Source organism: Camponotus vicinus, unplaced genomic scaffold (genome assembly GCF_025532165.1).
Source record: "Camponotus vicinus isolate PSW18456_S1 unplaced genomic scaffold, iyCamVici1.0 SCAF_5, whole genome shotgun sequence".
NCBI lineage: Eukaryota > Metazoa > Arthropoda > Insecta > Hymenoptera > Formicidae > Camponotus > Camponotus vicinus.
Window position 1 is genome coordinate 17949604 of NW_028141977.1, and position 13554 is coordinate 17963157.

The window sequence follows — 13554 nt, forward strand, 5'->3', positions numbered from 1 at the left end:
AGGTGTAAAAATTCGCATCGCGCATTGAGAGAGAAGCTAATAAGCGGAAATCCGAAAATAATATATTCCTAATAATAATAACGCAAATAATATCAACAGAATTGATTATATGATGATTTATACTTACATATCGACGATGATCGCGCATCAATTTTCCTGTTGTGACTTGCAGGAGAATAATGGCGGGAAGAGAGTCCACGGAAACTGAAGTCGACACCGAGGATCGCGATGTATCCGTTACCGACGATCGCGCGCGTTTTTTATCCATCACGACGAACGTCTGACACTTGGCGAGAGGTGATCTTTCACACGCGAAATTCACTCTTGGACGGCAATAATCGCGAGAAACGCGGAGCAATTCGAATCGCCAACTCGGCGCGATGGCTACGGTTCGAGACTATTCGCGATTCTCGAAATATGCGGGTAGATCGAAGAAGGGCTGCCAATCGTCAAAACTTCCCGCGGCAAACTTTCCATCTATAACCACGCTGATCTTTCTTTTTTATATACATCACCAACGATAAATTAAAAAAATAATTCTACTATTGATAATATTTAAAAAAATAATTCTGCTATTGATAATATTTTATTACTGACAGAATATTATTGGTAAAATGCAGAGGTATCACTTGATAGGTTAATTGCCGGATTTGGTCAAACTGGTCCTTGCAAATTCAAAAAACTAACATATACATTAGAAATATAATATATATAATATATATTATTATATATTCGTATGTGTATGAAATATAATATAAAAACATTTTATCAGCGACTATCGGACAGAATGCGAAATTATGGAAAATTATCTCAATTAATTTTGAGACAATCACGTAAGATCATGACAAAGACATGACCAATCACATGTTTAATATACGGTAATTTTTATACTGGACACGTGATTGGTCGATGTTTCTCCATACATATATTTATGCGACCATACAAATTGCGTGATCATTCACCGTCTTTCATTCTTGGTTTCGGCTTACCTGTCCTGTAAATCGCGCGTGCAGGTGATTCGCGCCAAGGTGTGATGGTAATGTAATTCTAAGCCGGGCATAATTATTCACAGTCATTTTTACCGGTGACACGTGGTGTAACGCCTTCGTCATGGGAAGCACGGACACCACGAAATTGCTGAACGACAGTTACGAGATCGAGGAATACGGGACAAACTTGAAGATTCTACCCTGCAACAACCAGGTGAAAGAGTTGCAAACCATTTTGCGAGATAAGTAAGTGATCCCGTTGCTGCATCTTCACAGATTTACAGATATGCATATATTATAATCGGAAATAAATATAGCTAATTTTTATTTTTCAACTCTCTCCTCTGCAGTTTCTCGTTATCAGAAGAGCACTTGCACTTGTCAAATTTAATTAAATACTTATGTATTTGAATATGTAATTGAATTATAATTAAAAATGCTAGATTTTCTCTGTAGATTATTAGAAATGTGATTGCCAGTTGCTTATTAATAGATCTCATTTTATAGGAATACCACGAGGAGCGATTTCAAGTTTTATGCTGATCGTTTGGTAAGACTTGCTTGATTTTATAACATATTGCTGAAAGCATCCACTGTATCTAGATCTAAATAATTATAGTAATTATAATACACATGTGCGATGTGACATATTGTGCTAAGATCTTTTTTTGAACATTGCACCATTATATAAAATCCACAAGAAACCATCAGTTTAAGTCAATAATTATTTAAAAAACAAAATATTGATTGCTCTAAATGATTGTTCTTTGGTAGATCTAGTTTTATGAGGAGAATATGATTGTAATTTCACCTGAATATTTTAGATTAGGCTAGTTATCGAAGAGAGTTTGAACCAATTACCTTTTACAAAATGTGTGATAACAACTCCAACTGGTGCCAAATATAAAGGTTTAAAATATCAGAAGGGAAATTGTGGTGTATCTATAGTAAGAAGTGGAGAGGCTATGGAACAGGTATAATATATACGATTAATCCTAAACATATATATTATATCTAAGAGATATCTTTGTGCGGAGATAAGCTACTGAACTATATCATGGAATGTTTTCCATAGGGTTTAAGAGATTGTTGTCGTAGTATCAGGATTGGTAAGATATTGGTAGAAAGTGATGCGGATACACACGAAGCTAGAGTAGTTTATGCTAAATTCCCAGATGATATATCTGAAAGAAAAGTCTTATTGATGTATCCAATAATGAGTAAGTTTTTGAAAATATTTATATTGTAATAAGTAAATGTGTGTGTGTGTGCTGTACTCTAAATGAAGACATTTATGCACATGTAGGTACAGGAAATACTGTCATAAAAGCTATAGCTGTACTGAAAGAGCATAATGTGCTCGAAGAAAATATTATCCTATCAAATTTGTTCTGTACACCAATTGCAGCCAAATCTCTAGTCACTGCCTTCCCTAAGGTAAAACTGTCATCATATATTTTCATAACAATATCATCATATATTTTCATAACAATATCATCATATATTTTCATATAATTTTGCATAATAATGTCTAATTAAACATTTAACTCTAGTAATACATATATTTCACTTTACTAAATTATTATTTTATTTTTTTTTTACAGATGAAGATCTTAACATCAGAGATCCATACTGTTGCACCAAATCATTTTGGACAAAAATACTTTGGTACGGATTAATTATATTTCACTACTGCATAATACACTAAGAGAAATACACTGCATAATAAAATTGAGAGAAAATCAATTAAGAATGATTACATGCTATAAAAATTAAATTCTAAATGCTCTCTATTAAGCTAATTAATACTTAAAATTATTTATTACATGATATTTAACAGTGATATATTTAAAAACGCACTCTCTTTTTTTCTACAATGCCTCAATATATATTTAAAGATTTAGCTTTAGAAACGGTATATTTTTGAAAATTATGCCGAATTATTCATTTATCAAAAGTAAATTTATTTTTATGACTTATAATTAAAATATATATATGTCTTATATGAATAATTTTGAATTGCATACGAAATTATAACAACATTATAACATTTATAAACAACACTTTTATTGTAGAAATAGAATGCGACTAGCAGTTTAATATAAATAAGTCAAATTTTGTTATAATTTTACATTATATCCATTTTGAGAGGTTTTAGGTCTACTAGCTGTATACATTCTCTTGATTTTCTCTATATGATAAGACTGTAAGTAATACATTTGTTTTAAATGTTAAATTAGAATCAATTGAGAATATGAAATAAGTAATATTTTTACAATGATATCTCTTTTACCAGACAACAATTTTTTGTCAAATTTTTCTAATCTTTTTGTGTTTTCTAATAAACATTATATAAATATTATGAATTTTATATGTGCCATACTTCATACAAAATATTTGCATAAATTATCTCGCTTTAAAATAAACTGAGTATCGTATGCGATAATACTTGTTCTAATATTGCATATATATATATATACGAACACATACATACATATATACATATATATATATATGCATCTCTTAAACAATTCATGGAATCACCGTCCTATTAAAAAATAAAAACAATTTAATATATTTAAATAATTAAGAGCTTGACATTACAATCAATTATTATTTTCAAAATTGCTTTAATTTTTTGTTATTATATCATTAAAATTGTTTGACTAAATTGAAGAAATGAAGATCTTAACTGACATTAAAGTTGTAAGTACTGTATGGTACATAAGTAATGTCAGGTTTTCTACCTATAAAATAAATGACATGTGTGCAATATTTATGTATAAGTATATAGAAAAAAAAGGTTAAAAATCTATTACATATATGTGTTAAATAAAACACAATATTTTTTATCGTAATATTTTTACAATATTTTTATTTGTAACATTTTTTTTTTATTAGATTTGGTTTAGATTTTATAATGCTAAATTTGTATGTTTATTAATATTATAAATTTCATACGTAATAAAATTAATATGCATTAATAAATTTTAAACTTAATAACAAAATTAAAACTAAAATTTTTTCACTTAATAACAAGCATAATTCCGAATTTCAATGCATATTAATTGAATGTTTATTTTTTTTTTAAATATAGCTTAGAATAAAAATGAAAAATTTTTCATAATTTGACTTAATTGTTGTCGAAAAGATACATACCTCATAATATGTTACATAATATCTTTAAATAATACATTGTATGTATTATTTTTGCTATATATATGTTTTACAGAGATCTTGTGAGAAATTAATCTGTTTAGATAACATAAATATAAATGTCTACAGAAAAGCATAATAAGGAATGTGGTGAAATGTATTAGAATGCATTAAAACAATTTTTAAGATGCAATGTTATAATAATTTAATAATTATATTTCTATATGTATGTTTTTGAAACTTATAAAAAGAAACGCACTATATATGTGTGTGGAAAAGTGATTTATGGTCTGAGATACTTATATCGATAATTAAAAAAAATTGAATAATTTTCATTCTTGTTTATTGCATTTTATATGTAATTTTTAATGGAATATATTTGTATACACACATTAAATATACTTATAATTATATATATATTCTTCTTAGTACATTTTAGTCGAAAGGGGTACAAATGTTATTTACAATAGTTCAATATAGTCAGAATATAGTATATTTTAATGTTTAATGTGAAGAGAATTAAATAATATACTACATTATGTAATTTATTTATTTATTTACTTGATGCCACATAAGTATTTTGATGCGATTAAGAAAAGATAGTCTTAATTGTTAATGTCAGTTAAGAACAAAGAATGCTATATGTACAACAGTACATATATATTAAAAACTATTTTGTGTACAATATGTAGAATGCAGTTTCTGAATTCAAAATATAATTTAAAATTCAGAATATAACTAAAAATTGGAAAGAAAAGAAGAATTGTATAGAACTTTATAAATCAACAAAAAACACATAGCTATGCTCATTGAATGGGCTATGCAGCTTTTACATGCAAGTTTTAAAAAGAAATATATTTTATATGATTTTCAATAAGTGATAACTATTAACATGTTTATTTACAAGCTAAAAAATTACAGTTGCAATATTTAAAAAAAATATCTTTAATAAAAAATCCATTTAAAAGAATATATGTTTTAAAGACTTGATTGTCTACAAAGCATTCTTATTATACTATTTGCCTTATAACGTGCCTATGAAAAAGCTGCATTTAAAATCACAGCAATATCTTAGTAAGACCAACAATTCATGTAATGTAAATTTTCTTTGGAAATGAGACATATGTTATATCCACATTATTTAAATTATAAGTTTATTTACATTGTTTACTACTTTTTACGTATCAATAATAAATTTGTTTAATAAATATATTGTATCAATATTGATAAATACAGATATATATGTACACATTAATTATTAATTACTTAATATATCAAATAATATAAATAAAATAAACGCAACACTTTGTAAAAATAAATATGTTTTTACATATATATTTTTTTTATATTATAAAATGTATAAAAATTTGTAGAAAGAAAACTTATATATCTAGTATAGTCATGTTTTTATTGTATTTCCATTATCATTGTGATGATGTAACTTAATTACAATTAAATAATATGATTCTGTATAATTAATATTAACATTAATTATATAAATTTTTAAATTATTTGTTGTATACATTTTTCTAATCTTTTTAATCACAATTAACAGATTTATTTCATTTAATTTTATTACTAGTAATAAAAATTTTCACAAAAAACTTGGCTGTAGATTTGTCAACAAATTTATATAAAATATATATGAATGCGCTATTAAAAAATATAAATACATATATAATGAATAATACGTTATATAATTTATTAATAATAAGAATATAATTTATAAAAATTTGTAATCAAATATTGCCAAATTTTTTTAAACATATTCTATACTTTTATGTATACCAAACATACATTATAAAAAACATTGAATTATTGTTTTCAGGCTGTACTCGTGTCGTAGTGGAGACACCAAGTATACAAGAGAAAGATAATTGAAAAATTATATCTGATATTGTGTTGAATCTTATACAATTGAATTAATCTCAAAATTAATAAATTTTTAATCATTCTATAAGATAAAAAAAAATATATAACAACTTTTGTGGATCAATCTCAGACTATATAGGCATTAGAGTTTTTAATTCGGAAAAGTATAAAGAATATTTTTAGATATTTTATGAAGAAATATATTTTGTGTATGTTTTTATACTGCTTAAGAAAAAATCATAGGTCTGTTATAGAATAACATGCATATATTTCAATATCTATATACTTACCATGCTTGACAATGAAAAATAGAATCAAATTTTCCACAATATATTCTACTTAGACAATATAATATTTTTATTATTTTGTGATATATTAGAAATAGATTTTTAATAATATATAAATGGAATTAAGCTTGAATTGTTATATTTATTAGTAAATTGTATGCATGTAACAATGATTGCTGTGATCTATATATGTGATTCATATATATATATATATATATATATATATATATATATATATATATATATGTATACACATATATAATATATATTGAATATTATCTTTGTAAATATGGTTATATAATGTTGATGTGTATATATATATATTTTTCTCTAATGCAATGTTAAAATTTATTTTAATATTAATATATTGAACCTTTATCGTTACCGTTTCCCTATCTTTATAATAAGAAAGACATGTTGTTAACAAGGAATAAAGCTTTGCTATTATTCTCCTCTTTGATTACAATAAATTATATATCAATCATATATTTAATACATTATATTGAAGAATAGAATTATAATAGCAAAAATAATGTTTTATTTCATTTATTTAACAAAGCGATTTATATGTAGCAAATGCTGCATAAAGCTAAATTTTTTGACAATGGTATTATTTTAACGATATATAAGCAATAAGAGATTTATATGCAAAATATTAATCTTATCTAGCACAAGGAGAAAATGTGTCATTAAAGTAATAAGAAAAATAATTTATATAGGCCCCTCAATTATTATAGTTGTTGCCATTATTATCATGTACTATTACTTTAGAACAGACTACTTTGGAAACACTTTGTTATCTCGTATATTTGTATCAAATAAATAAAATATTTCTCACATGTTATTAGAAATTTATTGTTTTGTCCCAATGTAGCAATCATAAGAACTTTTCTTTTTTGATTAAGAATTTTTATGTTACAATGTAATTTATGAATAGCTCAAATTTTCAATTTTTCTGTATTTTAAAATAGAACTCTTTTTTTTAAATATCAAAAAATCAATAACCACAACGATCAAAATCAAAGATTTTGTTAAGCCAAATTATATTGTGTTGAACAGTAAGTATGAATCATATACATACGTATCAATGAAATTATGTCATACCAGTATGAATCATATGTACTATATATTCTGTCATATATATATAAGTAGAAATACGAATAAAAGTTTATACAATAAAAATAAGTTTATAATTGAGCTATAAAAATCTAGAAATCTCTTCTCTTTTGTTCTTTTTTTCTAAAAACTATATAATTCTCTCTAATACATGTAATACATAATAACTTGAAGAAAAATCAATGACTTTTTACAGCATATTTGGAAAGACCATTTTTATCTTAACACAATGAAATATTAATAGTCAAAACTATCTTTAATACTGTACATGTTTTGAGATTTTTTAAATGTATAATATAAATATCAAAATTTTCTCATATATAACATTTAATTATATTTTTAGACATAAAAAAATTCGATTTATAATAGAAATATATCTATATGTTTGTCCTCATATATCTCAAATGATATTATATGTATATATGCATTTGTTACTATATCCTACATATTTACTTACATGTTTTTGCACGCTGCAACATAATAATCAAAAAGTATGTAGTATTGTATACTAATGGAAAAAAAACGTAAAAGAAAAATATATACTTTAATTTCATTTTGAAAGTGCTATAATATATTAGGTATGGTGCAATGTGAAACAATGCAAAATAATAAACAATAAAGGTGAAGACGTGTATAAAGACAGCAATATGAAGGAATTATCTCATATCATCTAATCAAACCTGTTGGAAAACAGACATTGGTGTGTGAGGACGCGCTTGATCTAAAATACAAAGTATATTCTATAAAAGTATGTTCTCTATGCGTGTCACTTGTACTGTTCATTCAGCAGACTTTCCACAATACAGAATATTATCTTGGCAGTACCTTCATTCAGCCTTAGTAATGTAATAAACGTAGCTTTGCAAAATACGCTTGTGGGTGGAAAAGGAAGGATGTATGGAATATATCCCAACTTTACATGAGGTATATCTCTCGTATCTATTCCTCTTTTTCTTGGTCGTCGGATTTTTCTTCATTCTTATCCCCATTATCTTCGGCATGTTCACCTTCATCACTAGCGATAATTTTTGCCGCGCTATCTTCAGTCGGTTTAGAGTCATCTAAGGCTTTATTCTCACTGTCTAGAGTTGTTCTTTCTGGTAAACTAAAGAAGATGATATTATAATATGCTAATGTTGAATATATTTTTATATTGTAATAATCTTCTACTTATATCAGTTACCTGTCGGAGAGTACTATATCTGCTTCTTTATCCGCGGAAGGCTGAAAGAAATAAATATGTTATATATGTAGAAACTGTAATATAAATTTAGTAGCAAGTCATAAAACTAGTAAATAGCAAGAGAGAGAGAGAGAGAGAGAGAGAGAGAGAGAGAGAGAGAAATAGGTAAGAGAAAGTGGTCTCTCATGTATTTGTGTGACAAATTAAAATAATTACACAGCTAATAGTCTATTATTACAAAATTAAAATATATAGTATCTTTTAATGTATATGTTAGTTTCTTTTGAAAGACATATATATATATATATATTAAGTATAAAAAAGTTTGTCAACATGTATGTATTGTACATGTGTCAAACAATAAACATTTGACTAATTGTTATTTCTAGCAATTAGTCATGTATTTATTGTTTGGCATGTCATTTTGTTTGACACTTCCAAATTTTTTCTCTCAAATAAAAGTATATATATAAAGGACATATACATGTTATTCGAAAAACAAACTAACAAAGATCTTTTAAATTAATAAAAAAATACAATATTACCTCTCGACTTGAAGTATTTCCATTCTCTTGAATTGCATCATTCTGAGATTTTGAATCAAGAGTGATTTCCGCAGTGCTAATTGCTGGCGTTACTTTCAAAAACTTTTCTAATTCATCCAATTCGTTTGCTAAATCAAAGTCTTCATAATCCTGCAAAATTTAATCGCTTATGTATATTGTATTAGAAATGTGATTTCATTTAGATCTTTATTATCTTTGCTTTTGTTGTATGTGTACAACATACTTGTAGAATTAATATACATTATTTAAAAATAATAAGATTAAAATATAAAAGAGAAAAGATAATTACTCCGCAATAATCATCTTCATTAAATATTTGTGGTGGCAATGGATATTTGTTGGTTCTTGCATTACTATTAGCTTGCATGAATTCTTTGTCTAGTTCCTTGCCTGGCTCTGTTATATCAATAATCTCATATTCCACATTTTTACTATCTAAAATCATCATCACACGTTGTTGTCTTTTCTTCACCTGTAACATATTTATTATATTTATTATATGATTAAAATCCTCTTTGGACTTTCACTAATTTGTAATACATATATATATATATACAATTATTTGAATTTATTACAATGAATTTTGTAAATATCATAACTGGCAATCCTACATTTATATACATAATTTATAAATTCATTGATAATAAATATTAAATAAAAATTAATGTTAAGTGTCATTTTTATAATAAGGAGTTAGTTGCCCTATAGTTCTTTATTGTATTTTTGTAATAATAAAATTTATACAACAGTGTATATATATGTATATATGTGTATATATATATATATATATATATATATATATATATATATATATACATATATACATATATACATATACATTATCAAAGACATATTTAAATAAAAATTAAAAATCAAAAAAACATCATTATCACGTAGATAAATTCATCTTGTCATATACCGTTATCATGTAATATTTTGCTATCAAGCTAAAATGTACATAACAACTTTGTCGACTTTGTCATTGCTCCGACTTTATTGAAATAAACAGGTCCTGACGAGGCCCATGATGATCAGCTGTTAACAAAATTTGCATGACATCGTATGCGTCCATTGTCGGGAAAAGCAACCAATGGAACCAATTAAAAAGCGCAATACACAAGCGCATATCGCGTGTCTCAAATGACAGTCCCCCGATCATTACTCGCTCCGAAGCCGCGACAGCGTGTCGTTCGCATTGTAACCTGATACAGCGACGACGACGACGATGATCTGACGAGCGCCAGATCAGGTCGCAGTGAAGGCAATCCCGCAACAATCCCGATATCGAGTATCGCGCAATATCGGAGCCTGGGCGGTCGTCATCGACGAGAACCGAAACTCACTTCCTTGTTACCGCTGATACCCGATATGTAGATCTTGACGACCATCGTTGGCTGTATCACCGGCTGGCTGGCTGCCTGAGACACGACGACGTACACTCTCTGGCTGCGCTCCGATCTCGATCCGATCCGATTAGCGACCGGACGTACGGAAGTTGCGAGAACACTATGGACAACTCTGTAGCCGACCACCAACAACCGATCGCTCTTGATGCCTGGACGTTACTAGACGATTGCACTGGCTTACACGCTGACGCGTAACACACTGATTTAACGGGCCGGCCTAAGTCCGGGCTCTCCGCTGCCTGCCTGGCCTGGTCTACGTCATTCAGGGGGGCCGGTTCTCTTTCTCTCTCTTTCTCTCTTTCTATCGCCGCGCCCCAGGGATGAATAATACACTTTTTTTATGATGCGACGCAATATATTTACAATAGTATTTTTAAGTGATAGAACGAAATAATTTTTTAGAAATATAAATTGAGTAAAATAAATATTATAGATGTAAAAAATAGGGATACCATCGATGGGGTCGAGATACTAAATATTTTTTATTAATTAAAAATTTACGCTTGTAATACTTTTATATGTAATACTTTTATATGTTCCTATATTAGGCAATTTTATCGATAATTTATGATGTTAACTAGCATCAGAGAAATTAAATTAGCGAAAAATATTTATTTTTATATTTGCAAAAATATGCATTTCTGATAAAATCTCTCTGTAGAATCTCTCACTTAATCCTTTTGTGTTTAATTTTAATCCTATATTATTTAATATGTTTTAAATATAAAAAAACTAAATTTCTTTCTTATATTAATTTAAAAACTATTACATGATTTTTATACATATACATATACATATATGTATAACAAAAAATAATTTATATAATTTATTCGACAAAAATAATTTTGTATCAATATTTATTGAAAGAGTATATTATATAATATTTTTTTTATTACATATTTAATTTTTTTTGCTAAATATGTTAAATTTAATTATATTTTTAACAGTCGGATTAGATATATATCGGCGATACTATGTTTTTAGAAAATAATGGGATTCAATTAAGTGGACGAAACATTATTTAGAATTTCCACAGCTGATATATAATTGAAAGATATTAAATTAATTAATCCTAAAATTTTTAAGCTATTCCCGCGTTCATTTAAATTCGACGATGTTGCGATTCATTTCCTTTCGGCGAACTTCCGGCGTTGCACGACACGGCTTCTCCATCGCGTATCGCATTCTCTTCTTTCCGGTTCTTTGCTAAAGTGTTTTACATCTATTCAAAATGGTAAGATATTTCATCAAGCATTGTTTATCAAATCTTATCGAAATATGCACAACACTGATTGCCGAACAGAAGTGATTGTTTTCGAGAAACACTTAACGAATATATTTCATCGTAGTGTTTATTTCACGTGACTATAAAAGATGTAACCTTATAGTAGGGTTATGTTTTGAAAGCAATTTTGCATTTGGCTTGAATATTGTGTATAGTAGATATTTTATAATTGTTTTAATTTTTTAACAGGCCAAACGTACGAAGAAGGTCGGAATTACCGGTAAATATGGCACCCGTTACGGTGCCTCCCTTAGGAAGATGGTAAAAAAAATGGAAATCACACAACACAGCAAATACACTTGCTCGTTTTGCGGCAAAGTAAGTAATTTTTATGCTTTCTAAAATCTGGAAAAGGATAAAATTTTAAATCATCTTTGTGTGATCCTTCAAAATTAAGATTTTATTAAGAAATGCATTTATTTTTATAAATGTACCGTGTATCTTTTATAATATTCTCTGGTGATTTACAATAAGTAGAATATAAGAGGAATTTAAGCTATATTGTTTGTTTTGTTTTTAACAGGAGGCAATGAAACGCAGCGTTGTAGGAATCTGGTCATGTAAACGATGTAAGAGGACAGTTGCTGGTGGTGCGTGGGTATATTCCACAACGGCTGCTGCTTCAGTAAGATCAGCAGTACGTCGATTACGTGAAGTTAAAGAGCAGTAAATATATCTAATAAATATCTTTTTGTCAATATTTACTGTGAATTTGTTTTATTTAATGCAAAACCAATTACTTTTAATTGATTTGTGTATACTTACACAATGATAATTTATACATTATACTTCATTAGTGATAGTTCTTAGCTTTTTATTAGGCTAACATAAAAACAAATTATTCCTTATTACATTCTTTATTAATTGTTTAAAGAATAGGAATTATTTAATAATACAAAAAATCTAGTTTTTTAACAGATTTAAGAAACGGTTTTAAACATTGGTACAATAGTAAAATATAATTATAATAAATTATTGCATTTATTGAATGGGAACTATATTATTGAAATAACGATATCAACGATTTTTTCACATATATAACGAAACTAATTATTTATTCTAACAAGATATTATATCAATCATTATATGCTTATTTTATAAAGTTTTATAGAATACTTATGTGGTACCATTTTAACAATTATAAACAAATTAATTTTAAGAGCATAATGCTCTTTTTTAGCCAATCTTATGCATTCTACAAAAATGTATTACATTCTAGAAAAAGAAAGTTGGATTTAAGTATTAACATATACATTCATTTTTACAAATTTTATCTATTTTAAAAATGTTTTATAAATCATACTAGTATCATAGTACATATACATTATTTAAACTCAATAGAATATACAAGTAATTTTATTGTCTTCAAAAGATTATGCTTACACAGTTCATACTATTATAATTGAATTTTTTTCTCATACCATTATTATTTGAACTGTGAAGCCAGAAACATTATTATATTTGTTGAGCAAATGATTAAAATGGAAATTGTTCATTAGCAGTTTTATTCATTAATAGTAGCATTTTTTGTAAAGTGAAATCAACTAGCTTTTAAGGAATGACGTACTTGTAAGAAGGTACTATTGACTACCATTTTTCTCAATCACGAATGGATATTTTATAGATCTATAAAGTGGACTATAACATCACTTATTTTAACGTATAAGTCTCAATTTTGTTTTATACAAAAATAA

The 13554-nt window shown here is 26.7% G+C and overlaps 4 protein-coding genes across 9 annotated transcripts in view; 2 read left to right on the top strand and 2 right to left on the bottom strand.

Moving 5' to 3' along the window:
• Positions 1 to 551, bottom strand: part of LOC145972504 (uncharacterized) — a 130056-nt gene extending 129505 nt beyond the window's left edge. The window contains exon 1 of the mRNA XM_083101216.1: positions 128 to 551. Coding sequence (XP_082957342.1) covers positions 128 to 268 — 141 coding nt within the window. The 5' untranslated portion in view covers positions 269 to 551. The remainder of the gene's footprint in view (positions 1 to 127) is intronic.
• Positions 447 to 6361, top strand: Kri (uracil phosphoribosyltransferase krishah). Of its 4 annotated transcripts, XM_083101214.1 has the most exons (9): positions 447 to 622; positions 773 to 833; positions 1073 to 1235; positions 1497 to 1539; positions 1814 to 1963; positions 2065 to 2209; positions 2296 to 2426; positions 2594 to 2657; positions 5974 to 6361. In XM_083101214.1, exons 2-9 carry the CDS (start codon positions 788 to 790, stop codon positions 6024 to 6026), a joined length of 795 nt encoding a protein of 264 aa, XP_082957340.1. In that variant the 5' UTR covers positions 447 to 622; positions 773 to 787; the 3' UTR covers positions 6027 to 6361. The 4 variants fall into 4 exon arrangements, with proteins under 4 accessions (XP_082957340.1, XP_082957338.1, XP_082957339.1 ...); XM_083101212.1 differs by lacking the exon at positions 447 to 622 and having other exon boundaries at positions 677 to 833; XM_083101213.1 differs by lacking the exons at positions 447 to 622; positions 5974 to 6361 and adding an exon at positions 4222 to 5515 and having other exon boundaries at positions 677 to 833.
• A 1584-nt stretch (positions 6362 to 7945) lies between these two features.
• On the bottom strand, positions 7946 to 10830 carry LOC145972506 (SH3 domain-binding glutamic acid-rich protein homolog). 3 transcript variants are annotated; one of them, XR_014439185.1, is made up of 6 exons: positions 10513 to 10830; positions 9459 to 9641; positions 9149 to 9298; positions 8604 to 8644; positions 8246 to 8525; positions 7946 to 8141 (listed from the first exon to the last, which is right to left on the bottom strand). XR_014439185.1 is itself a non-coding variant. In XM_083101217.1 (5 exons), the coding sequence occupies exons 1-5, from the start codon at positions 10555 to 10557 to the stop codon at positions 8360 to 8362; spliced, it is 585 nt and encodes a 194-aa protein (XP_082957343.1). In that variant the 5' UTR covers positions 10558 to 10830; the 3' UTR covers positions 7946 to 8359. The 3 variants fall into 3 exon arrangements, 2 of the variants coding, with proteins under 2 accessions (XP_082957343.1, XP_082957344.1); XM_083101217.1 differs by having other exon boundaries at positions 7946 to 8525; XM_083101218.1 differs by lacking the exon at positions 10513 to 10830 and adding an exon at positions 10089 to 10482 and having other exon boundaries at positions 7946 to 8525.
• An 837-nt stretch (positions 10831 to 11667) lies between these two features.
• On the top strand, positions 11668 to 12560 carry Rpl37a (ribosomal protein L37A). Its single transcript, XM_083100763.1, has 3 exons — positions 11668 to 11809; positions 12050 to 12178; positions 12384 to 12560. Exons 1-3 carry the CDS (start codon positions 11807 to 11809, stop codon positions 12528 to 12530), a joined length of 279 nt encoding a protein of 92 aa, XP_082956889.1. The 5' UTR covers positions 11668 to 11806; the 3' UTR covers positions 12531 to 12560.
• Positions 12561 to 13554: the final 994 nt, after the last annotated feature.